This window comes from Prionailurus bengalensis, chromosome B3, assembly GCF_016509475.1.
Source record: "Prionailurus bengalensis isolate Pbe53 chromosome B3, Fcat_Pben_1.1_paternal_pri, whole genome shotgun sequence".
In the NCBI taxonomy this organism is placed as follows: Eukaryota; Metazoa; Chordata; class Mammalia; order Carnivora; family Felidae; genus Prionailurus; species Prionailurus bengalensis.
In genome coordinates, this window is record NC_057355.1 from 74,274,020 (window position 1) to 74,297,756 (window position 23,737).

The 23,737-nt window shown below is 45.2% G+C and overlaps 2 protein-coding genes across 5 annotated transcripts; both read right to left on the minus strand.

Annotated features, from left to right (window-relative positions):
• Positions 1 to 64: 64 nt before the first annotated feature.
• HOMEZ (homeobox and leucine zipper encoding) lies at positions 65 to 23,642 on the minus strand. 4 transcript variants are annotated; one of them, XM_043555811.1, is made up of 4 exons: positions 23,272 to 23,642; positions 15,914 to 15,991; positions 9,375 to 9,494; positions 65 to 3,585 (listed from the first exon to the last, which is right to left on the minus strand). In XM_043555811.1, exon 4 carries the CDS (start codon positions 3,551 to 3,553, stop codon positions 1,988 to 1,990), a length of 1,566 nt encoding a protein of 521 aa, XP_043411746.1. In that variant the 5' UTR covers positions 3,554 to 3,585; positions 9,375 to 9,494; positions 15,914 to 15,991; positions 23,272 to 23,642; the 3' UTR covers positions 65 to 1,987. The 4 variants fall into 4 exon arrangements, with proteins under 4 accessions (XP_043411746.1, XP_043411743.1, XP_043411745.1 ...); XM_043555808.1 differs by lacking the exons at positions 15,914 to 15,991; positions 23,272 to 23,642 and adding an exon at positions 12,774 to 12,878; XM_043555810.1 differs by lacking the exons at positions 9,375 to 9,494; positions 15,914 to 15,991; positions 23,272 to 23,642 and adding an exon at positions 12,774 to 12,864.
• Positions 13,538 to 20,400, minus strand: PPP1R3E (protein phosphatase 1 regulatory subunit 3E). The gene is made up of 2 exons (XM_043555822.1): positions 18,425 to 20,400; positions 13,538 to 18,177 (listed from the first exon to the last, which is right to left on the minus strand). The coding sequence occupies exons 1-2, from the start codon at positions 18,839 to 18,841 to the stop codon at positions 17,755 to 17,757; spliced, it is 840 nt and encodes a 279-aa protein (XP_043411757.1). The 5' UTR covers positions 18,842 to 20,400; the 3' UTR covers positions 13,538 to 17,754.
• Positions 23,643 to 23,737: the final 95 nt, after the last annotated feature.

Sequence of the window (23,737 nt, forward strand, 5' to 3'; positions counted from 1 at the left end):
GTAGCTCTCTCATTTCCTACAACTTAAAACAAATATTGTAAAAAAATTCTTGGCTCACTGGAGGTGCGAAATCATACACTTGTTAAGTATGTTTTATTTCTAGATTTCATTTTTTAAGCTTTGGATGTATTCACCTATTGCCAAAGCTAATAAACAACTCTGTTCCTTGTCCTAATTTATTATACTACTTCTGTTTGCCTATTGTTTCCTCTATGCCTAGTTAACTATGTTGATTTTCCTTTCTGTCTGATAACAGCTGGAGACCCAGACTTTCAGCTTACTAAAGTACACAGATAAAATAAAGATGTCCTTTTATTGTTATTGCAGCTCTATTGGTATTATATTACAAGGTCTAGAATGGTGGAATGGGCAAAGAACACCACCAGTGAGATGGAACATGTATTCTTCTTTGGGTATTAAAGAGTAGAAATGAGGAATTAAATGGGTTGGCCAGTGGCAGGCAGGCCATAAGCAAAAATTTTGAAAAAAAATATAAAGATAGCAAACATCTGCCAGAAATAAATGGAGTCCTGGGAATGACCATGAGGCTGAACTAGCATTCCCTACCCTTTCTGGAACTCTTGAGTTTATTTTTAAAGGTATTTCTAGACATCTTTTCTGGGAAGAGCCGGTCCTATAGCAGTATAGGAAACAAATCTTCCCAGTGATAAGATACTGATGTATTGCCTTTTAAAGTTTTATTCTTTTAACCTACCTCAATATATCCTGATTCTTAAAAAAAAAAAAAAAAAAAAAGTATACTAAGTCAGAATGTTAATAGATTTGGCTCCATTAATTTCTAAACGATAGAAGTGGCAAAGTGGAGGAGAAACAATTTTATTTTTGGCCTTTTATTATTCTAGCAATTTGGGGCTTCCACTCTTATTTCTAGATGGTTAACCCATTGATATCTTTATATCTGACTCCAACTGATGAAAACCATTCTAAAACATCAATAATCAATTCAGTTAAGACCAGGGTCCCTCTGTCCCCAAGACAGATCCTATAAAGAGGGGAAAAAGTCTCTATTATAGACACACATTGAGCCAACACCAAAAAGATGAAAAATTAGTCTTTGTCAAGCTAGGCAGGAGGAAGTTTCAGATTTGTAAAACCAAACCTGCAACCTACCTGCACCCAACTTCTGAACAGTAGAAATCATCCCTCTCCTCTATCCCTCTGTAACCTAATTCTACTTTTTAAAAGGACATTTCCCCCCAGTTCCCACATCCAATAAATATCCAGTCTAAATTATTCTCCACCCAATTATTAAACTTTTTCACAAGCTCCATGGGGAAGATTTACCCTGAGACAAATAGCGAACAGAATGAGGGATTTTGGAAAAAGATTAAAAAGTACAAGGCAAAATGGTCCCAGTATCAGAAGTGAAAACATTCTGCTACCTGTGCAACTCAGTAATGAAGCAGGGAAAACCCAGCGTCAAGTTGGTGTGCATGAAGGAAATACCTGTAGTGAGACTGGGACACACTAAGACTCTCAGCTGTATTATGCACGGACTCGTGCTCAGAGAAGAAAGGGGTGTGAGGCAGCCTTATATTCCAGGGAAAATGGTGAGACTGGGGGATGCACTAGAATCATCAATTGAATCAAAATTCTTTACTCCTCCTTTCCAGTACTAAAGACGTGGGGCCAATGTCTGGCCTCTCCTTAGTACAATAAGGGGAAAGAACAGACATGAAGAGAGCAAGAACTGTTTCCCAGCCCATGGTTTGGACCAGATCCTTAGCACTCTCTTCACTGAGACTAAAGGCCTGATTTCTGCCCAACCAATCCTCACCTCTCTTTGGGTCCTATGGTCATCCTCCCTGGTCCACCCTCACTACATCCCCCATCCCCCAATCTCAAGAACACAAAGCTTTTTAGTTCTTTGCCACAAGGTAATTAAAAAAATGTGGTTTCTTTGTTTAAACAGTTACTAAGTTGGTTCATCTTTTAGTAACAGACCTCCCCTCCCCTCCCCCACCCCTCAGTCTTGTATGATCACATCATCATCCTCGTCATCATCTTCCTCCTCCTCCTCCTCTTCATCCTCATCATCTTCTGGCAGTTCCTCCTCCTCCTCCTCCTCTTCTTCATCTAGACAAACCACCACCTCAGCTGGCTCAGGTAAACGAGAGTCAAACCAATCCAGTACCTGCTGGGTGCTAAGCCTTGATGCCTGACTCAGTTGAGGGATATCACTTTCCCGAAGCTGTTGGTGGGCTGCCCAGTACCTCTCCAAGGGTCGTATATCCGGTGGGGGTGGGGGGTTTGGCAAAGGTGGTGTCTCAGCCCATTCATTCAAGGAGCGGGTTGAAGGTGGGGGGGTGGGAATTGCTGGGTCCTGGAAACTAGGGGCACCAGGTACTGCGTTGTCCCGAAACCATTTTAGTTGCCCATGCTTCAAAGCATAGCGTGTGTCACCAAACCACTGAATAATCTCAGGCCGAGGTAAGCCAGTGATCTGTTCTAATTTATGGTAATCCTCACGCCGTGCCCATTGGCACTGTAAAAAGAAAGATTTGAGGATAGCCAGCTGCTCTTTGGTTTTGCGCTTGGTCTTTCGCTGGCGTTGCATATCTGGGGAAAGGTACTCTGCAGGGCCAACCCTACCTGGTACTGAGTTATGTCTTAGCCCCTGGGGCCAGGCTGGCTCCAGATGTGGGGGCAGTGCCTGTTCACTGGGTGACAGTGGCTGTGAGATACAGCCCAATGACTGGAGGGGTTTAGAGGTGGCAGTAGCTCCATTAGCCAGTACCTGGAAAGTGGAAGAGGTAGAGGAAGAAGAAGGAGTCATAATAGATGCTGACTCCTGCTTACAACTACTGGCAAGTAATGAGATTGGTGGGGGCTTATCCCGAGCACGTGGCTGGTGGACAGCTGTGGAGTGGTTCCAGGAAGCAGAACCTAGGCCATGTGACTGATTGGGACCCTTGCCTGCCTGCTCCTTAGAGAGGCCACTGCTTTGAAGATCCTGCCAAAAATCTGATTGGTGGGAGAATGTCCCACTGCCAGGTGCCATCAGGGGTTCCTTTGCTTTCTGGTGACTCAGCAGCTCTGAGGACTCCTCAGGCTCTACCTTCAATCCTTTCATCTGGGTAGGCTCGCTAAGAGTCAAGGGCACTATTCCAAGACCCATTTGTTCTGGAGGTGGCACTGGAGAAGGAGGCACCTCCTCAGGGGGCCGCCCTGCGTGATGAGTAAAAGAGAGAAGGGATTTGAAATGGAGCTGGTCCCGATGGTAGACCACTCGGGCTCGAGTCTCTTCTATTTCTTCAGATGACCAACTAATGCCGCAGCGGAGGCGCTGGGCCATGAACCAAGTCTTGACTTTTTCCATCTGCAGCCCATAGCGTAAGCAGAGAAGAGCAATGTCTGCTAGACTGGGATAGGGAAAGTAGCTGAAGGTTTGTAGCAAGTGTTCATTGCCATCCAGCTCACTGGTCTGGGCTGCCTGGGTCCACACAAGCTGTAGCTCCTCGGAGATTGGAGGGAGGCAGATGAGCCCCGCGGGGGAGCTATTAAGACTGCTGGCCTCTTTATTAGGAGGCATGGTGCTTTCTGACTTGTGCCCTTCAGAGATAGCTGTAATAAGAAGAGAAACAGCTCAATCACTGGGGCTCCTCTTTCAGCCCATTGCTCATTTTCTGCCAAACAAAATGTTGGACTCCAATACAATCAACTGTCTATTGTGTACTGTTTTGGATTGCTTTTAAAGTGCTTTAAAAAAATTTCTCATTTAATTTTCATAACCTTAGGAACCTGTTATAATTCCTATCATATGTATGGAAAAAAATGAAGTCCATAGAAGTTCATTACCCCAAGTCACGTGACTAGTGAAATCTGTCTTTAGAGGTTAAGGAGGAACACACATCCTTATATTGCCTTTATTTTTCTGATGCAAACTCACTTCACCCTCTAAGATCATGGAACAGGAGTCACAAAATGGAAACTCAACCACAAAAACATGAAGTGCAGTAATCTCAGAACTGATGCAAATGCTTTAGCTCCTGACAATTTATGATTACCTCTAGAATGTGGAGACAGATGGGGAATCCAAGAGAGGAATTTCTAGAAGGCAGGACAGATAGTACTGTCCTTCTGCCTAGCCCCCGCCCCCATTCCTTTTCTCTTCTTGGTGGTGAAGTCCTGCAGGCAGAGGAATGATAGTACCTTCAAGCCCTAAACCCAAATCTGCTAAGCTTTATTTTCTCTCTGTAGGATAATTGATAGATAGGGTATCTGGGATAAATGGGGTTACTCCCCCTGGGTCTTTGGGGGTAGAGAGAGGGAACTGTTTCCACCTCCAAGTCCTCCACGGAACAAAGGTTAGCCCCTCCCTCCCTCCTCCCCCCTCCCCCCCCCCCCCCCCCCCCAGCCTTTGTCTCTTCAACAGCTCAGTGTCTCTCAGGGGGAGTTGGGAAGAGCTCCTTCAGACTGTAACAGCTCCTCCACACAGGGCAGAGGGCCTGCAGCTCTTATCTCTGCAGCCCAGCTTTCTTCCCAGGGCCAGGTAGGCAGATTCATTAGGAATTGCAGCCAGGTCCTGCAAGCTCCCCAGCAGCACCACTGCTCCCAGGTCTGTGGATATGGGGGCTGCAGGGAGAGGCCCTGACTCTGGCCTTCCTGAAACACCTGCTTGGGTTATTTCCCAGAAAGGTATGTTGACCAAATTTTAACTCAGCTCCCTGTCTGGGCATTAGAAATAGAAACTCTTTAACACATCTGTTGTTACCCTTTCCACTTAGAGGAATCCCACCCGGGTTTATAAATATTTACCTCTGATATGTTAAGGATGGGACAGGATTCCTATGTATATGCTACATGATGAACTGAGAAGAATCTCAAGCCCAGGAAGTTACAGTGCAGTGTGGTATCAAAGGATTTTATATGACGATTAGAAAAATTTGGTAGCATTTTGATGTGTTACCATTTCCTTTTAAAAAGCAGATCTAATGAAGCGAAGGCCATGCAGATCCTAAAGGCTATACAGCTTGAAGAGAACGTTAAGAGGGTAAACAGAGACAGCATAGCGGAGTGGATAGAAATATGATCCTTGAGTAAAGCCAACCTGCAGTTTGAATCCCAGTTCCGCCACTTACCAGCTATGTGATTTTGGACAAGTTGCTAAATGAGCTTTAGTTTCTTCATGTGTAAAAAATGCATACAGTGCCAAGTGTATGTAAAGTTATATATTTTTACCAAGCACCTACTATGCACTAGGTGTCCTGCGTAGGCAAGGCCCAAAGCAGCTGTTGGGGTGGAGGCCTGGGGTGAGGCAGTTTTGAGATTAATTGCAGCTCCACCACTTCCCAGAATGCTGCTGTCCTTGGACAAATTATTTAACTTCACTAAGCCTCAGTTTCCCATCAGAAAAAAAGGAGGTCAGAACAGCACCTTCCTTGCAAGTTTATGACTAAATTAAAAAACGCAGTTGACATGATGCCTACAACAAAGTAAAGGCTCAACAAATAGCTTTCCTCATGACTTCAGCCTCACAGGGTGATTCTGATATATGGTAATGCTCCTTTTCTAGACACAAGGAGGGAAATGCAGCCAAGGCTGAATTCTTTAAAATCCTTGTTTTCTATCTGTTTTTGCAGGGTCCTAATTCTAATGAGCAGTGGAAGAAACTAGGGTATATATGATTTTATGCTTTCCATATTTTGGGAGTTGGATAGAATTCCCGAATGGATTTTGTTGTTTTAAAAAAAAAAAGGATGAAAACAACAGCTTTAGGAGAATTGAATCCATAATTTGGATATAAATCCTTTTTGATTTCCAGATGAATTGCCAATTTAGTAGTAGCTCTACCTTCACCCTGTAGGTTCATCCCAGACACAGCTACGTGGCCTATGAACAAATGCTTGCACAGCTAGGTGCTAAACTACCATTTAGACATTGTGGCCCACCAGGAACACCACCAATTTTAAGCTGGACAATACTTAATGACTGCAACACTTGACATCTACTAACCTTATTTGTGTCTTGTTTTTTAAGGACACAATAACATTTTAGATATGAGAAAAATGTAGCATAAGGAAGACAGCAGTCCAGTGTAAGGATGAAGACTGCCAGACAGGAAATAAGGCAGGCACAGCTATAAGCCTTACAAGGAAGCATTTTGCTTTCATTCATGTGGGTTGCTATCCTCCAGATTCTCATGACATCAGTTTGATGTTTCAATATAACATGTAGTAATACAAATACCATATTTGGTGTACTATATACATCCAGTTTTCCAATTACACAAAACACAAATTGTGGAAGACTTCCTGATATAGAATGGTGGCTTAAATTAAGGCACAGCTGTATAGCTACCTGGTGCCTCCCTGGAAGAATCTGCTTTGGCATAGGAAGAAGCTACAATCAGAGAGTGGCTCATGAGAGGTATTAACAAAGAGGGTAGGCCCCACAGTAATCAAAACCACCATGAAGGCACTATGGGGTCTTGTGTTCTTGTGCCTCCATTTGGAGAGGTCAGAAAAAGAAGGGAAATCAAAACTGGAGAAAAAAGGATTCCTGTGGGCAGAGATGGTAGTAATGGTGGGATTATCAATTCTGAATAATTACTAAATTTGATCCTTATTGAATATGTTGGATTTGCCCTATTGCTACTTTAAGTAGCTAATAAAAAATATAATCAGAAAAACATAGAGGATATCACCCCTCTTTCCCTTTGGGCTTTCCATGCCCGTGGACAGATGGCAGAAAAGAATGGACTGCCTTAAACTTCATGTAGGTGTCCATAAAATCCTAGGAAAAAGGTGTTCACAACTTTAGGCTTGATCTTATTAGGCTTATGGTTAAAGCAGGAGACAGTTCACATGAGAGACTACATATGATCCTGCATAAATTCCCTAAATCTTTATTCACAGAACTGCAGTGCTGCCTGAAATGTGTTTTGGTGACAGTTTTAAGGGCCTTAAAGAATTTTTAGTGGTATTCAACTTACATGTTTCTCAACTTTTTGGGTCATGAACTTCTTTGGGAATCAGATAAAGGTATGGACCCTTAGAAAGTTATGACTACCCACCCCCCCAATAAACATCCAAACATATATATATAATCTCAGAGGGCTCACTGCCCAGAAGCCCAGGTTACGAACCTCTGCCTTATGTCCTCCCAACTGAATAAAAAGGCAGCGGTGGTAATTGCTTAAAGAGTAACATACATCTTGATGTGAATGAATGGAAAGAGTGGATGGAAAGACTCAACAGAATTTAAATAGGTCTAGAAGGGACTGGGTATTGGTGATACTAGTTGGAGATAGTGGAAGGGAGGGGTGTTCAGCTGGGCCAGGAGCCTGGCTTAACTGACCCACTAGATTATATGACCAATACCCACAGTGTGCTACATCCTAGAGCCTGGTAGGCTACTCTCTAGTGTGCCAAAATCATCTGCTTCTTTCAGCTGCCCTGTGTGCTTGGGCCAAGTTGTATATGATTCCAAACCTGTTTATGCCTGTTTGTATTTTTTATTTACATAATAACATAATTAAATATCACATAAACCTATGAAAAACTAGTGCATTAAAAATTGTTTCTACGAAAACAAAGTCAAATGCTTTGGAAAGACATAATACAACGAGTGTACAGTTGTTGAGTTGGGAATAGTAGGCAACTGTAAAAGATTGGAGGGGCAGGGGACTTAAAAATCTCAAAAGTATTCTACATTCAGATTGCTTCAAAAGTGTTTAAATTCTCACTCCATTTTAAATAAACCAAACCTGGAAATCATAGATGATGAGAGGCAGTGGCACATTAGAATTACCTGGGAAATTTAAACCAGGGAACCTTCCTCCTCATTCTGGCTTAATTAGTCTGGACTGGGGCTCAGGCATCAGTACTTTTAAAAGTTCTCAGGGTGCAGCCAGATTTGAGATTTGCTTGTGTAGTTTATACCAGAAAGGCAGTTGGGAACTCCAGTCAGCAGACTTATAAAGAAAACGCCTGGATATTACCCCAAAAGATTGGTGAAATGAATATACTTTTAATGACAATGCTTAAGAGATGTACGCATCATTTAAAAAACTCCCAAGTTTAACTGGCTTTTTTTTTTTCCAATCATTGCCATCTACCTGTCCTAATCATATAATATAAAAGGGCTTCAAATGTATGGTGAGAAGGAGGTTTGTATGTAAAAGATCTCCTGATCTGGGCCCACATTACCAAACAGGTCTCAGCTTGAGTCTTCTTTCAGTTTAGAAATCTCATATTAGGACGCAAAACCAGGAACCTCTGAGGATTTGGGTTCTTTTAACTGGTTTGTTTTCTGAGTATGGCTGGGTAGGGGGGTCAGGGGCAGTTTCTCCCAAACCTTTCATTCCCAAAGACCACTGCTCCCCAGAAGTAAGGCCAGATTTCTGTGCGTGTGCTGAGGTCGCCAGGAGGTAGTCGTGGGGGGGAGGTGGAGGCCTGGGAAGGAAACGTTCCTCCTATCCTCCATTTCGCAGGCAGTCTACAAGGCTCCAAACTGGGTCAGAGAACAAAAAGTTGCTGCACTTGGGGCGATGAGCCCCAGGGAGCAGGCGAATCTCAATCCTCCCCTCGCCGAGACCGTCCCAATCCAGCCTTCCCCTCCTCCCTACACACCCACTCACCCTCCCCCAGTTACAACAGGGAACCGAAAAGTCCAGAGGAGAAAGAGAGAACCAGGCGACTTCGAGCCTAGAATCCTCCTCCCCCCAGCGCGGGGATGGGGCTCCGGAGGTCGGAGATCGTACAGGGGCTAGGAGGGGAAGTCGAAGGGGCTGGGGATCACTCACCGCGGTCCGGCCCGGGCGGCGGCTCCCAGCCTCGCACCATGGGCCGGGGGGAAAGGGGGAGAAAGGGCAGGGGGCCTCCGGGGTGGGAGTGGGGTTCCCGCCCGGTGCGGCCTGCTCCAAGCCCACCCGCGCGGAGGGCCGGGACCGGGACTGCCCCCCCTGTCCCCGAGAGCGCGCCCGTCTAAGCCCAACCCTGCTCGAGCGAGTTGGGGGCGGGGCGGATGGGTGGGGGGTGCTCCAGGGGCGGTGCCAAGGTGGCCCGAGTCCGGATTGGTAGACGCAGGCAGGCGGACACTGGCGGAACGCACTGGGCCGACCATTGGCTGCGTGAGTCTCGGCTGAAGTCGGCTATTGGCTGCGTCGGGTTCAGCCGGGGTGGCTATTGGCTGCGTGGGGCAGGGAAGATGTCCCCCGGGGCCAGGGTGCTGTGAATGGTACCTCCCCCCGCCTTCGACCTTTCCGCGCCGGACCTTCGGAGCACTGCTAGCCCTGGTCTTCCCGAAATTCCCCTGGGAATTCATAGCAGTTTGTTGAATTGCCTTACAATTATTCCCTATTTGTTCCTCCTGAAGGAAGACTTTTTTCAGCACCCCCTTGTCAGACTTACGCACGAGCTGAGCCGCGCCCGCCCAGCCGAGGGCCCAACCGCCGTCAGCAGCGTCGTTGTAAATGTAGCGCCTAGAGCAACCGGGAACTTGTTCTACAGATGGATCAAATGTCTTGCCACCTGAAAGACGAGGATCCTAGCTGTCCGGCGCCTTCGGAACACTGCACAGGTGTTCCCAAAGACGAAGTGTCAGAAGGGGGCACTTGTTTGGGACCTACCGGATCCCCAGGTCCCCTTTCTGTCCCAGTGAAGAGGACCTGGAACTCCACCTCATATCTGGGGACCTTGGTTTTCTCTTGTCTAGAAAGGGATGGCAATGAAATGGACTTTTCACCAAAGTGGTAGTCCACACCCCGAAGTTCTGGGCCAAAAGTTTGTATATTTAGGATTCTCCGTCTCCGACTAAAACTTGGGAATGGTACTTTCTCGAGTGATTCTTTTGTTCTCACGCTGGTCTTTGAAACTGTCTTCTTGCCTATTTAGGTCACTTAATAGCTTATATAGTCACAGTAATTTATAAAAAAATTTCAGACTTTGCCCTGTATTCCGCAGATAGACCTCACCCCTCTCTATATACTCCCCCAAAACACCACTACTCATTATTACTCCAATTTAAGGTCTAGAGCTCTTTCAAGGTTGTCAGACATCAGAAATTTATTTCCTAGAAAAGAAAGAAAGAAAGAAAGAAAGAAAGAAAGAAAGAAAGAAAGAAAGAAAGAATTTATTTCCTCTTCAGCATTGAGCCCTATTTTATGTTACTATCCCTGTATTTACCCCTGCCTGCCCCCAGCCCCATTACACTTAATAAAACTGAACTTCTAAGAGCCAGCCCTACATCCTTCAAACTGGTATCCGGCAAAAACATCATAGGAGTAAAAAAAAAGCAAAGATACATATGCTCAGCTTTAGAGTTAGAAACTTCTGATCCCTCAGGGTTTAAGCCAGGGCTGGTGGTATATACAAAGTTTGTCCTAAATCATGACTACTACAATGCCCCAATGGTTTGTAAGTGATGAAAGGAAAAGTGAAACATTGTAGGCAGCAGCAGCCCTCAGTTTTCAGTGGAGAGGTTGTTCTTTCATAATCTAAAAAAATAACAAGACTGGGTTGTCTGGTTGACATGCTTATCTGGCTGGAAAGTCAGGCAGGCAATGTCTGTGGGAACATAGTGCCAGTCCCTAGAGGATTCATTTAGGCATTCTGGGCATCACTGATCATGGGCTTGGAAATATGAAAGGTGGGCAAATGTGCCACCTTTCAATTCTCAGAAACACGCTCCTGAGACAGAAGTAGGGAGCAGAATTGAAGACAGGTTTAGGAGAAGGAAAATCCAAGGACAGAAGAAACTCCTCTGCCCTAGTTTTGGAGTACAGGCTGAAGCCTCCCTCTTTGATGTGGATTTCACTCTAAAGCTTTAGAAGATGGAGTGTCCTGTGGTGGGGATTGGAAGAGAGGAAGAGATCCAGGCTGACAATATCAGAGAAAGGAGGGCCTCACCTTTAGCAAGACACTAACCCTCCCAGCTCTTCCTGGGACTAGTGCAGAAGAGTGGGGACTCATGTTATCCTCAATGTAGAGATGTTAATCCCCCATCTTTGGTGAAAATTCTGTTTCTGTTTGCATGGTTCAGATACTAGCAGGACTGACAAGAGACACATTTACCCTATAGGTAAAGAAACTGAACTTTTAGGACCATCCCTTGCACAGACCTCTTCTAAAGCACTGGAGGTGCACTAGAGCCCCAGCAATGTGATAATGTGGTCATGGCTTTTTGTAAAATATTTTGAAAATAATATTTAAACTGCAATTGGTTAAGATTGAGGTCCCTTCTCTTTCTGACTTCCCCTCCATTACACTTCTTCTTTTGTCAGGTGGCAGTGGAAATGCCATGGATATTTGGGGATTGGCTAGGGAAGTTAATTTGAGGATACATTTAGTTTGGGGTTAGTAGTTTATTAGTAAGTAGTTTAATATTAAGCATAGTGTTATAGGCTGAATGGTGTTGTTCCCCGCCCCCCCCCCCCCATTCATATAGTAAAGTCCTAATTCCTAGTACTTTAGAATGTAAGTGTATTTGGAAATAAGGTCTATAAAGAGGTAATTAAGTTAAAATGAAGTCTTCAGGGTGAGTCCTAACCCAATATGACTGGTGTCTTTACAATAGGAAATTTGGACACAGACATGAACATAGGAAAGACCATGAGAAGCTAGGGAGAAGATGTCTGTCTATAAGCCAAGGAGGGGAACCTCAGAATCAAGTCAACTCTGCCAATGCCTTGATCTCAGACTTCTGTCCTCTACACTGTGGGAGAATTTCTGTTGTTTAAGCTACCCAGTCTGTTGTATTTTGTATGGCAACTCCAGCAGACTAATACATATAACTTCTAGGTATAATCCTAAGGTCAACAATTCAGAGTATATGGCATTAATCATTACAAATTTGAAGTGCTCTGAAATTTTACACCACAAATATCAAAGAAATTTGAGTGTTTTCTTCAAGTTTGACAAAAATCCTAAAAATTATGACATTACCACTTATAAAGTGCGAAGGTGAACATTTTCTAAATCACTAAGAATTTTTAAAAAGTGATCATGTAGAAGACTGAATTACCTTTCTATACTCCTTATAGAAAACATTATATATATAAGCATCATATGAAAAAATATTAGAGTATGCAGCCAAAAACAAAATTGTAAAAAAATATGTTGACACTTAAAAAATTGTGTTACTTTTCTTGATTTTATGTTATATTTGTCAGCTCTTTAAAAATTATAATTTAGGGGCACCTGGGTGGCTCAGTTGGTTAAGCGTTCGACTTCAGCTCAGGTCATGATCTCACAGTTTGTGAGTCTGAGCCCTGCGTTAGGCTCTGGAGCCTGCTTCAGATTCCGTGTCTCCCTTTCTCTCTGCCCCTCCCCTGCTCACACTCTGTCTCTCTCTCTCTCTCTCTCAAAAAATAAACAGTAAAAAATTAAAAAAAATAATAAAAATTATAATTTATATTTTCTCATTCTAAAGCACTTTCATTGTTGGGCCTAATGCATTTATTTTTCTTTTCAAAAGGCTCTGAAAGTTGTATGTTTCAAGCACCCAAAAACTTTGATCTACCTCTGGGACTACCCAAATGGATATGGTGAGTTTCTGCCTCATTTAGGGGAACCATCCTCCACTGTTCTGTGCCTTGTCTCCTGAGAAATACAAAAGCTGAGTGCTAACCAATCAGAACTGCAAGTCTTGAGGAACTGGGATATCAAAAGCTGCAGTGAAGAAGTTTGTGAAAGGATTTCAGAAAGACCTACCACTAAACTAAGATGTGAGACGTCTGGAAAGACATTAGGGCCACAGAGGGACCTTAGGCAATAAGCCATGGAGAAAACTCCTGCAATGCCCCCACTTACCTCTCCTTGGGTGTCTGCTCCTCATGCTGACTCTACCCTTTAGCTATCTGGTTTCACAATATAAGTATGGGTGCTCTGCAGTGACATCACAACTTGGCCATTATGATGTAATGCAGAGGCCTCTGATTCTTCTCAGGCTAGGGCTTCCCTATTAGAAATGTCGTCTCGTTACTTTGTGGGTAATTGAATTTTCTCATCGTTCAGGTGATATGGAAATCAATTTTATGTTAGAACTTAATTTTTTCAAGGATACCTCACTTTAATCTATTGTCCCATTCTGGATTAGACAGAGGTCCTTGCTTTCCCTCTCCATCATATTTCTCATCTTTTGCCTTAGGGTTGCCCTTGATAGAGAAAAGGGCTTTCCTCTTCCCTCCAGTGCTTAAGGAGAAATGTAACTTAGATTGCCTCCTTAAGGAAGAATAGCTACCCCACCCCACCCAAGGGGAAACTTAGGGCTTCTACCCAAGCAGTACCCTTTAACTGCACCAGGAATTGGCACTGGGTGCCAGGGAACTAAAGCTGGACCCTTGTAACTTTCCACCACTACCCAAAATGGTGGCAGGATTATACCGGGGTGTCTTATACCAGGGCTGTCCAACTCCTCCATATCTTCTGCCCATCCAACTTTTGCATAGCAATAGGACACCAGCAAGTAGAGAAATGAGATGACCAAGAAATGGAGGTTGGGAGAGAGGAATCTTGCCTCTGGGTTTCTTGCCACCCTCCACCCCAAACAAACAATTTCTCAATATTATATGATATACTTTCATATTTTGACTTTATTTCACATATGAGGTCTTTTATCCAGAAGGAAGAGTAGTTGCATGTGGAAGCTGAAGTGAGGCACAGAACTAGTGGGTTTGGGGCCCAGTGAACATGGCTACACTGTGAACGGTATGAGGATGCTCTGGGAGGGCCTGATGAGAACAGTGGTTTGGGGGAATTCACAAAGCAAACTTTAATTTCCTCTCCAGGTTAGTCAATGGGTGGATTATACCATGTTTTTAGCAACTTCATTGTTCCTCAGCAATATCACCCAAAGAAGTGCCAAGGCTGGGAAAACAAAGAAAACTACAAGTGCCTTTTGTTTCTTTCCATGCCTGGATGGGGAAGGGAATGGAAACTAGCAGGAGAAAATGAAACATTTCTGATATTATCCCTTGCCATGAAAAATCGCATATCTGACTATGTAGAGGCCTGTTTTATAGCCCAGGAATGGCATGTGTGCAGAAGGGTTGAGGGTAAGACCCATCTTGAGCTGCACTAACAAATTCTCTGACCCTGCTGAAGTCACTTCTCATCTCGGGACCTGTGTCCTCATCTGTAGTGGAGCATGGACCCAGTAATCTCTAAAGACAAGTTTTTCCTGGTCTCTGATTCTATGACCTTTGGATTGCAAGGATCCGGAGAAGCTCCAGAGAAACACAGGTGTTAGAAGCAAGAAAATGTGGGAGTTAGATTGGAGAGTTCAGAAGTTATGGCTTATTGTGACAATAAATGATGCACTACATTCATAAAGAGAAACAAAAGAACAAGGAAGGCTATCAGACAGCTAAGTGTAGGAAGATATCTAAGATCTGGATAGGAGAAACAGGCAAAGTGGTCCAGCTGTGTTGCTTCAAGGACCCAAGCCCCTGACCAGCGTAATGTTTTTTCTTATATAATACTTCCTCATCTATGGCTGACATGTTATACACCAAATTGCTCCTGTTCATATAGTCATCAGCCTTTAGGGGAAAGTCCCTATCCTAATGCCTAACACATACCTTCCTAAAGATTCCACCAAACTCCTAGTGTTTCCCATATCAGATTAGACTGTCAGTTTACTCCCAGGCCCTGGGGCAGCTTTATATGGGAAAACTAGAAGATTCATGTGTTGGCTCCATAAAGCTGAGAATGGGGGGTGGGTGAGCCATGGTACTGCTTACTGAGAAAGCTCAGGGAAAAATGGATTATTCTTCATTCCATCTCCAACCAGTTTACATTTATCTACTCGGTAATACCAGGGCTTGCAGAGAGAGTCCAAGCACAGACCATTCAGCAATTGTCCTAGTCAGGGATACTTTCTAGTGGAAACTTTAGGGATTGGTCAGTTCAAAACTATTCGGGGGAGTGGAAAGGGGCATGACACACCAACACGTGTAGAGAGTTGGTTAGGGCCAGGAGAGAATCCCAATGTATGGAAAAGCTGGAGTTCAGGTGGGCTCCCAAGTTCTCTAGCAGGCAGGCAGGATGGTCCCTTGCTGATTCTGCAGAGCTGGGACACTGGTACAGGAGACAGCAGCAAGCTCCTGGATGGAACTTGGGACCCCTCAGTGCTTTGCCTTCTCTATGCCAGTTCAGGAGACTGGGAGGATAGGAAGGCAGAGCAGTTAGAAACTGTGGTCTTTTCCTAATAAGAGACTATATATGGCAAAGTTGTCAGTTTTGTTTTTAAAGGAAGAACTATAATCAAATGGTTATGCACAGAACCTCTGGAGATATCTTGAGTTCACAATCCCAGCTATGCCATTTACTAGCTATGTGATCTTGAACAAATTACTGAGCTTTTGTGAGCTGTTTCCTAAGCTCTAAAATAGGGATATTACTCAACTGATAGGGTTGATTTGAGGGTTGTATTGCATGCAAGACACCAGATTTTAGCAGATAAGTAAATGTGAGCTATTATGATTGTTAATAGAACATAATAATAATGCATACACATTAGGCAAGAGATTATTATACACTGAGCCTCAACCCAGTCTCCCTCTCCATCAACCTCCCTTGGGCTCTTCATTGATGACTAAAAAGCGCATTGCTTTGTGGCTTCTAGCAGTTTCTTTCTTCACTCTGCTGGTACTTTGACCTGAAGGTGTTCCACAAGATGCATGAAATTCTTTGTTTTCTTCATTAGATAAGGATGATGTTTAAGCCAGCATTTCTTTGAGAAGTGACTTGGAGTTCCTCTCTTTTGGCCATCTTCCTTCAAAGGACTAAGGCTTTGGACAGGAGGGGCAGGGTAACTAGCCCCCATACTGTGTTCTAAATGCATGTATGGGCTTTTGTGCATGCACTCTCTTAGTAATAAGGAGGAGGGGGATTCAGAAATTTTTGAGAAATTAGTTAACAGATAGAAAAGGGTGCAGGGAGCTGGTTACCTGGGAGCAGTTGTTCATGTGCATCAGGAACTGCTTCTTTTCCCTCTTCTCCTTTCTAGAAGACTGTCAAGAAGGAGCCTGAGGGAGGAAGGTGGATCAACCATGGTCTTGGAGAAAAGGAAGTGGGTTCTCCACCCCTTCTGGAGGGAGAAGGAAGAGCAGAGATCAACAAGAATGAAGAGGGAGACAAATGGAAAAGAGAAAACGAAGGTAAATACCCTATATGCTAAAAGAGTGAAAGTGATGAGAGAGAAACAAACAAACAAAAAGGCAAAGAGCTTAGGAATAGGGTAACAGGAAAGGAAAAACTACCAGTAGAGGTTAACCAGGAGGGGAGACCTAAGGCATGACTGTGAATGGGTAGAAGAGTCCTGCTTTCCCATTTTACTTGCTCAGGGTATAGAACACACTGCCATCTTCTGGTGCCACTTAATTATTCAGTAGCTTTGTTTTTTTATTTGAAATGTTCTCCATTTCTTATATCCATAATTCTTTATCCTCAAGAGAGCCTCAACATTGTTTCCTTTCATCTCTGGGGCTCCCAAACATCATTTTCCCCAACAGAGATGCACCTACTCAAAGCTGTCTCAGAGCACCTAGACTGGGAGTCTGTGGGGGCAAGAGCAAAAGGCAAGGGGCAGAGGATGAGCTGCAGTTTGAAAAAGGTGTTGGAATACCATAAGGCTGCAAGCTGGTTATGGGATGCTTATTGGCCTCTGGAGTATCTGTGTCAAAACTGGAGGACCCATCCTTGGCCTCAATCCAATGCTGGGATGCTTTGTGTTCTGACCTGTGGTACTCCAACTGTAGGTTGGAGAATGTGGCTTCTCATCCACACTCTGCCACTCAGTAGATCATAAAATGTCAGAGCAAGAATCGGCTGTATGAGATCACTTAATCAAAATCTAATTTCCCAAGTTGGAGACTGGGGCCCAGAGAGGTGAAGTAACATTGCCCAAAGTAATACAGCTAGTCAGTGACTCTTTCCTTCTGAGGCAGAATTAGAGTGATTCTTGTGACTCACTGTTCCTTGACAAATGCATTCCATAAAGTGCTTAGGGGTCATTAAAAGGCACCCCAGAAAGGTAAGGCTGGCATTTTTCTGGAAGCCCCTGAGTGTACCAACTCCTCAGGCACGACATTATTTGGCTACAAGGACAGGCCTGGAGTTGGTTTTGCCTTCATTTTAATTCCCAGGACTGCCTGGGGGCGGCGGGGGTCTGCCACCACTCCCCAGCCAGTCAGGGAAGAATGAAGCCTGGGATCTTCGGGAATAACAGGGGACTTATCCTGGGACTTAAGCAAGGCAATTATGGCTGAGTTAAAGCTTAGGATGGGCAGGGCTAGGGACCTGAGGTGGCAAAGGCGGGTAAGATAGGGAATGAGCTGGCACTCCAAATGACTTTAGTAGGGTGGGCTCATATTTCAAACATAATACCTCCTCAATCCCAAAGAGATAACCTTAACCTTCAACTTCCTAGGCCTCACGAACCCACTTACTTTCTCCCAGTGCCAGCTCACGGAATAGGACATCATCATCAACCCCCATCTTGGCTTTTTTTTTTCCTAATCCCCCCAGAGCCTTTTCTGGTTTTCTTTCCTATATGCGTTGGGTTACTATCACTCACATCCAACTAATGTTTTCCACCACCTCCCGACCTTCCTCGATTCCGCCCACTCCCACACCCCTTTGAATTCTCCCGTCCTCCTCGCCCTCCCCCACTTGACTCTCTTGGACAGCTCCCAGCCAATTTCGGTTTCTTTCGTTCTTCCCAGCCAAATCTTCGGGCTCCCCCGGCCCCTGGGTGCCTTTGCTTTTTGCGCCGTCGGCCGCAGGAGTCTCAGATAAAGTGGATCCAGCCCTGGGGCTCCGGGGCTCCGCCACTCCCGGGGTGCTCGGGCCCCCGTAGAGCATAGTCACGGCCGCCGTTGTTGTCCCAGAACTCGTGGCCGGTCACGCGGTAGCGCAAGGCGAAAAGCAGGGCGCCCCCAATGGGTGGCGCCGGAAGGCGGAAGGCGAAGCGATCCGCGCGCGGCGGGGGCGGGGCCGGACCGGCGTAGGAGGCGGGGGCCTCGCGTTGGCTCCGCCAGCCGTCGGCGCTCCAGCGCACACTCACGCGCTTCTCGTAGGCAAGGTCCAGCACACGCGCGCTCCCGGCCACGCCCAGCGGGCCCGCCTCGGCGCGTTCCAGGCAGATGCGCTGCGCCTGCAAGCGGGCGGCGAAGCCGGGCTCGCTGGCCGGCTCTAGGGCGGCGCGCGCCTCCTGAGGGGGTGGGGAGGAGAGGAGAGACAGGGGGCGGGGTCAGGGTGAGGCACTGGACCAATCCGAAGCGGACCCCGGCGTCCAGCAGTCGGAGTGGAGCCCAGCTGGGAGAGTGGCACCAAAAGGGATGAGCGAGAACAAGCCTAGGGTTGGGGATGGAGATGGGTGTTCCTTGATAAATCGGCCGCCTGCTGCGGCCGGGTAGGGGAGGTGCCGGGGAAGGGGCGTGCCGATGCCGCCCGCCTACCTGGAGGCCGCGGGCGCGAGGCTGGCACGGCGCGAAGTGGCGGAGGGCGTCTCTCTGCAGCTGAACTTGCACGTGGCGGGGCACCCGCGGCAACTCTCCGGGGCGGAAGCGGCGCACCGCGGCCAGCTCCAGCCCAAGCGCGTCGGCGAAACGCACTCTCTTGCGGGTGTCGGGGCTGCGGCTGCGAGGCACCCGAACTCCGCCGCCTCCGGCTGGCGCAGAGAGGGCCCGGCGACCCCGACTCGGAGCGTGAGCTCGGGACCGGGCCCCGAGGCGCGTCCCGCCCTCGCCTGGCTCCACCTCCGGCTCCTCCTCGAGGCTGGGCCGCTGGCTGCGGTAGTAGGCACGCTCCGTCAGCGCGGCTATGAAGCTCAGGTTGCGCGGGATGTCGGTGTGGGGGGGCCGCTCTCGAGACATGGCACCCCCCCGCCCTGGCGGAGCCCGCCCGCAGCGCCGCGGCGCTGCCCTGCCTTCTCTCGCCCGACCGCCCGGCGTCCTCGCTGGAGCTGCCCCTCGCGGTTGCGTACTCTCCTTGCTGTCACCTCCAGGATCCCCCACCTCCTGTAGCTCTGCCTCCCTTCCGTGACTACCTTTCCTCCCGCTCTGGCCGTCAGCTCCCAGGGTTTTAGACCATCATCTCTTGCCTCCTGCGAACTGTCTGCTCTGAGCGTGCGCTCAGCGGCGCTCACCCTCTGGTCCCGCGGCCCTCTCGGTCCCGGCCCCCGCCCACAGTCCTCTGACAGGTGGCTCCCCATCTGTCTTCGCTGCTTTACCAGGGGGCGGGGATCTACCCTTTCGGTCCTGAGTGAGACCACTCAGGTTTTTTGTTTTTAAACGGCCTCAACCTCTCTGGCACAGGAAGAGTTAATGCTGGGAGACCAGAGTAACCTTTCCTTTTCTTGCAGAGGATGGTTCAAAATACCCAGTGTGTGACTTTCTCTTCAGGGCTCACCGTTTTCTTTTCTAAATCCTAAGCTCCAGGTTTGGGAGCGAGGGTGACAGTGGGTGCACAGAAGGGAGGGTCATGAAAACTAGGTAGTATCTCAAATAGTAGCTGAGATGTGACCCTCAAAAGGGTGGGGTGGTCAATTGGAAAAGAGTTCTGAACTGAGTTGTGGGAAAACGCTCTGGTCTCACCTCTGATGATATTTTGCTGTGTGACCTTGAGCAAGGCATAACTTCTCTGGACCTCAGTTTTCTCATCTGTGAAAAAGTAGATTAGAGTTCTGATCTCTAACCCCACTGCAAGGCCTTTGAGGGCAGAGGGTGTGTCTGATTCCTGGTCAGTTACAGCACATACTAGGCTCTCAAATTATTGAATGAATGGACACAACTCTTGGAGCTATAACCGTGGGGTTCTAGTTCCAGTGGGAGCTTCCAACAGGGGCACAGAGCTGGCTTTTTTTCTCCTTCGTTTTGTTCTACATTAGTGAAAAAAGATGTGAAGTATCTTGTATAGTTTTTTTTTCCCTAAATTCCCTGATTTTTTTTTTTTTTTTAGGTTTATTTAGTTATTTTGAGAGAGAGAGAGAGTGCATGCAGGGGAGGGGCAGAGAGAAAATCCCAAATATTCATCGAATCCCCTAAATTCCCTACTGATTTTGTATAACACTTACAATGTACTAGGTACAGTTTTAAGAGTTTTACAAATATTAACCCATATAAAAACACCCATCTAAATAGCAGGGAGTATTATTATGCCTACTTGACGGATGAGAAAATTGAGGGAGAGAGGAGATAGGACTCTTGTCCTGGGTCATGTACATAATAATTGAGGAGTTGGGATTAGAACATCAGCAGTCCAGCTCTAGAGCCCACTCTCGTACCCACTTGGTTCTGTAAGATTAAAACATTTAGTAGTAGTAGTTAACATCTTCAGAGTATTGTAATGAGGAATCTTAGAGTAGAAATGGAATTTCTTTTTTTTTAATGTTTATTTATTTTTGAGAGAGAGAGACATCAAGTGGGGAAGGGCAGAGAGAGAGAGAGAGAGAGAGAGAGAGAGAGAGAGAGACAGTATCTGAAGCAGGCTCCAGAAACCTTGAGATCCTGACCTGAGCCAAAGCCGGATGCTTAACTGAGTGAGCCACCCAGGTGCCCTAGAAATGGAATTTCTAAATTTAAAGCAGCAGGATAGTTTAACTGTAAAATCCCAAGTGACTGAGTTGGAAATAAACAGTGAGACACATACTATCTTATACAATTCATTCCTGTTTGCATTTTAACTCCACTATTAACCTTAGCAAAGCCAGGAGGGCTATTGAATTTTATTTTCCTATTTTATACATACATACATATATATATATATATATATATATACACACATACACACACACATACACATATATATGTGTATATATACATATATATACACACATACACATATATATGTATATGTATATATATGTGTATGTGTATATATACATATATATGTATACACTTTTCCTATTTTAGACATTATACTAATTTGTGTTAGTCAATCATTTTAATTATATTTTATTTTTTTATTTTTTATTTGTTTAAATAAATACACACACACATACACATATATATGTGTATATATACATATATATATACACACATACACATATATATGTATATGTATATATATGTATATGTGTATATATACATATATATGTATACACTTTTCCTATTTTAGACATTATACTAATTTGTGTTAGTCAATCATTTTAATTATATTTTATTTTTTTATTTTTTATTTGTTTAAATAGAGATCTAGAGAGCAAATGGGGGAGAGGCAGAGGGAGAGGGAGACAGAATACCAAGCAGGCTCTGCTGCTGTGAGCGCAGAGCCTGATGTGGGCTCAAACTCATGAGATCATGACCTGAACCAAAATCCAGAGTTGGCCACTTAACTGACTGAGCCACCTATACTCCCCTACAGTCAAGCATTTTGTAAAACTTTCTTCCACATAACTATGTAAGGAGCAATAAATTAAATTAAATTTTGTAAAATAAAAACTGTCTTCCTTGCTCTTGTAAAATGTATCATTGAAGGAATAGATAAGGTTCAAAGTGGGCCTATATGGCCTGAGGTTTTCTATTAAAACACTTTTGCTTTGTCTATAGTTTGAATTGCCATTCCCTGGCTACATAATATTGGTCTGGGAAGATTCTTGAGATACACAGCTTTGGACCAGGTATATTTTGTGTTGGTCCAGCTGCTATGTTCTGGCTGCTCAGACTGACACTGAACCTCTATTCCAAATCAATCTTTGTTTCTTTCTTTTTTCTTGTTTTCCTCTTTACAGTTCAGTCTTTGTTTCTTAAATAGCCACTATGGTTATCTTCAAGCATCAGTGTTGGCCTACTCAATAACTGGCCAGAGGCATTGAATGATTTGTTCAATAAACATTTACTGAGGGCTTATTAGGCCAGAAGGACATAAAAGTGAATAAAACTCTGTTCCTGCTCTCACAGAGCTTATAAATAAATGGGCAGGCATATAGAAATATATTTGGATCCTGAGACTTAAAAATGTTTTTATTTCAAGTAAGTGTCTTAGAAGAAATTAGTATTGCACAGGAAGGACTGGACTAGGTTATTCTCTAAAGAAGAAGGCAGCCTTGCTGGTGGCAGCTGGAATGATCAGCCTAAGAGCAAAGAAGAAAGGATGGTTGAAAGGATACAGTCATAAAGGTGTGGAATCTGCTGTACATTCAGAATGGAAGGGATAACTGAGTTTAGACTTGTAAATGGTGTTGAAACAACATTGATTACCTGAAGCAGAAGAGATGTTATAGCAATATAGGTAAGGTTAAGACAAACTTGAAAGTGAGACAAAATTGAGGGGCACCTAGGTGGCTCAATTGATTAAGTGTCTGACTTCAGCTCAGGTCATAATCTCGTGGTTTGTGGGTTTGAGCCTTGTGTCCAACTCTATGCTGACAGCTGGATCCTGGAGCCTGCTTGGGATTCCGTGTTTCCCTTTGTCTCTGCCCCTCTCCTGCTCGTGCTCTCTCTCTCTCTCTCTCTCTCTCTCTCTCTCTCTCTCTCACGCACACACAAAAATAAATAAACATTAAAGTCAGACAAAATTGAGTACAATTTCTAAGTATATGGCTTTGGGTAAATTAACCTCTCCAAGCCTCACTTTCTTCACCCACAGAATGGGGATAAAACAGCATAGGGATTGGCGTAAGGATAAAATATCATGCACAAAAAGAGAGCACCTAATTAGCTATTAGCTATATTAGCACCTAATAAGTCCTCAAAATGTATTAGTTGTTATGATCATTGTTACAGATATGACCTTTCTTCTCCAGTGACTGTAGGGGCAGGTAGGAATATCAAGACTTGAACTGGAGGTAGAAGCAAAGGGAACCAGAAGGAAAGGAGAACTGGGTTGCCTCTTTCTAGCCTCTGGCTAGAGATCCCTCTAAATGGAGCCTAAGGAAATGCCAGCTGCAAGAGCCAGCGGGGCCCAGGGGCCCAGTCAGAATGCTCAAGGGCCCTCCTGAGGATCACCTGTAGTCAGACTGCTTCATATCCTGTGAACTGTTTTGTATAAATATATTGCCATGTATAAATAATAGGTCTGTCTATCTATCTATCTATCTATCTATCTATCTATCTATCTATCTATCTAAAAGGGTAAACAGCAACCTTGACATTGGTAACCTCCAGGAAGGGAGGTGGATTTGTGCAAAGGGTAGAAGGAGGGAGACTGAGGACTCGTATTTTTTTCCTCTTATACCTTTATATTGTTTGAACTTGTCATAATGAGAATAAGTTCACGTGTTGAGTAAAGAGAAGTAAAAAGAAAACCAATCTGATTACAAAAAAAAAAAAAAGAAAAGAAAAGAAAAAAGGTGAAGAAAAGTTACCTGCAGAAACTACTTGCGATCCAAGTCTTGATGCCTGGTTAAAGCCCCAGCCTCTGAAGCGACTACTGGGTTAAAGTTCCTGGAGAAAAGAGGAAGTGGTGTCCGGTGTCTATGTCATGTCTGCCAGTACCACAGGGCGAGGCACCTGGCAGGCAGCTCCCACTGGAATGAACTGCTCCTCTAATTCAGGCATCCACTCTAAGGCTGGAAAAATTCAACAAGTGCGTGGAACATCAGAGACCTTCTGGAAATGCTGAATTTGCTCCGAGGTTTCCTGAGGCCTAGCCGGCTTCTCTGGGCAGTCTTCAGGCTCAGGAGCCCAACCTGGCCCTCTGTCTCCTCTCCACCCTGCTCCTCTTGGCCTCCAGCAGCCCTCTCTCTTCCGGAGTTGTGGCCTTCCCAAGCTTGCTTCCCAGCTCCGCCCCTCTCTCTGGACGCATCTCTGGGCCCCATCATCACCCGGCGC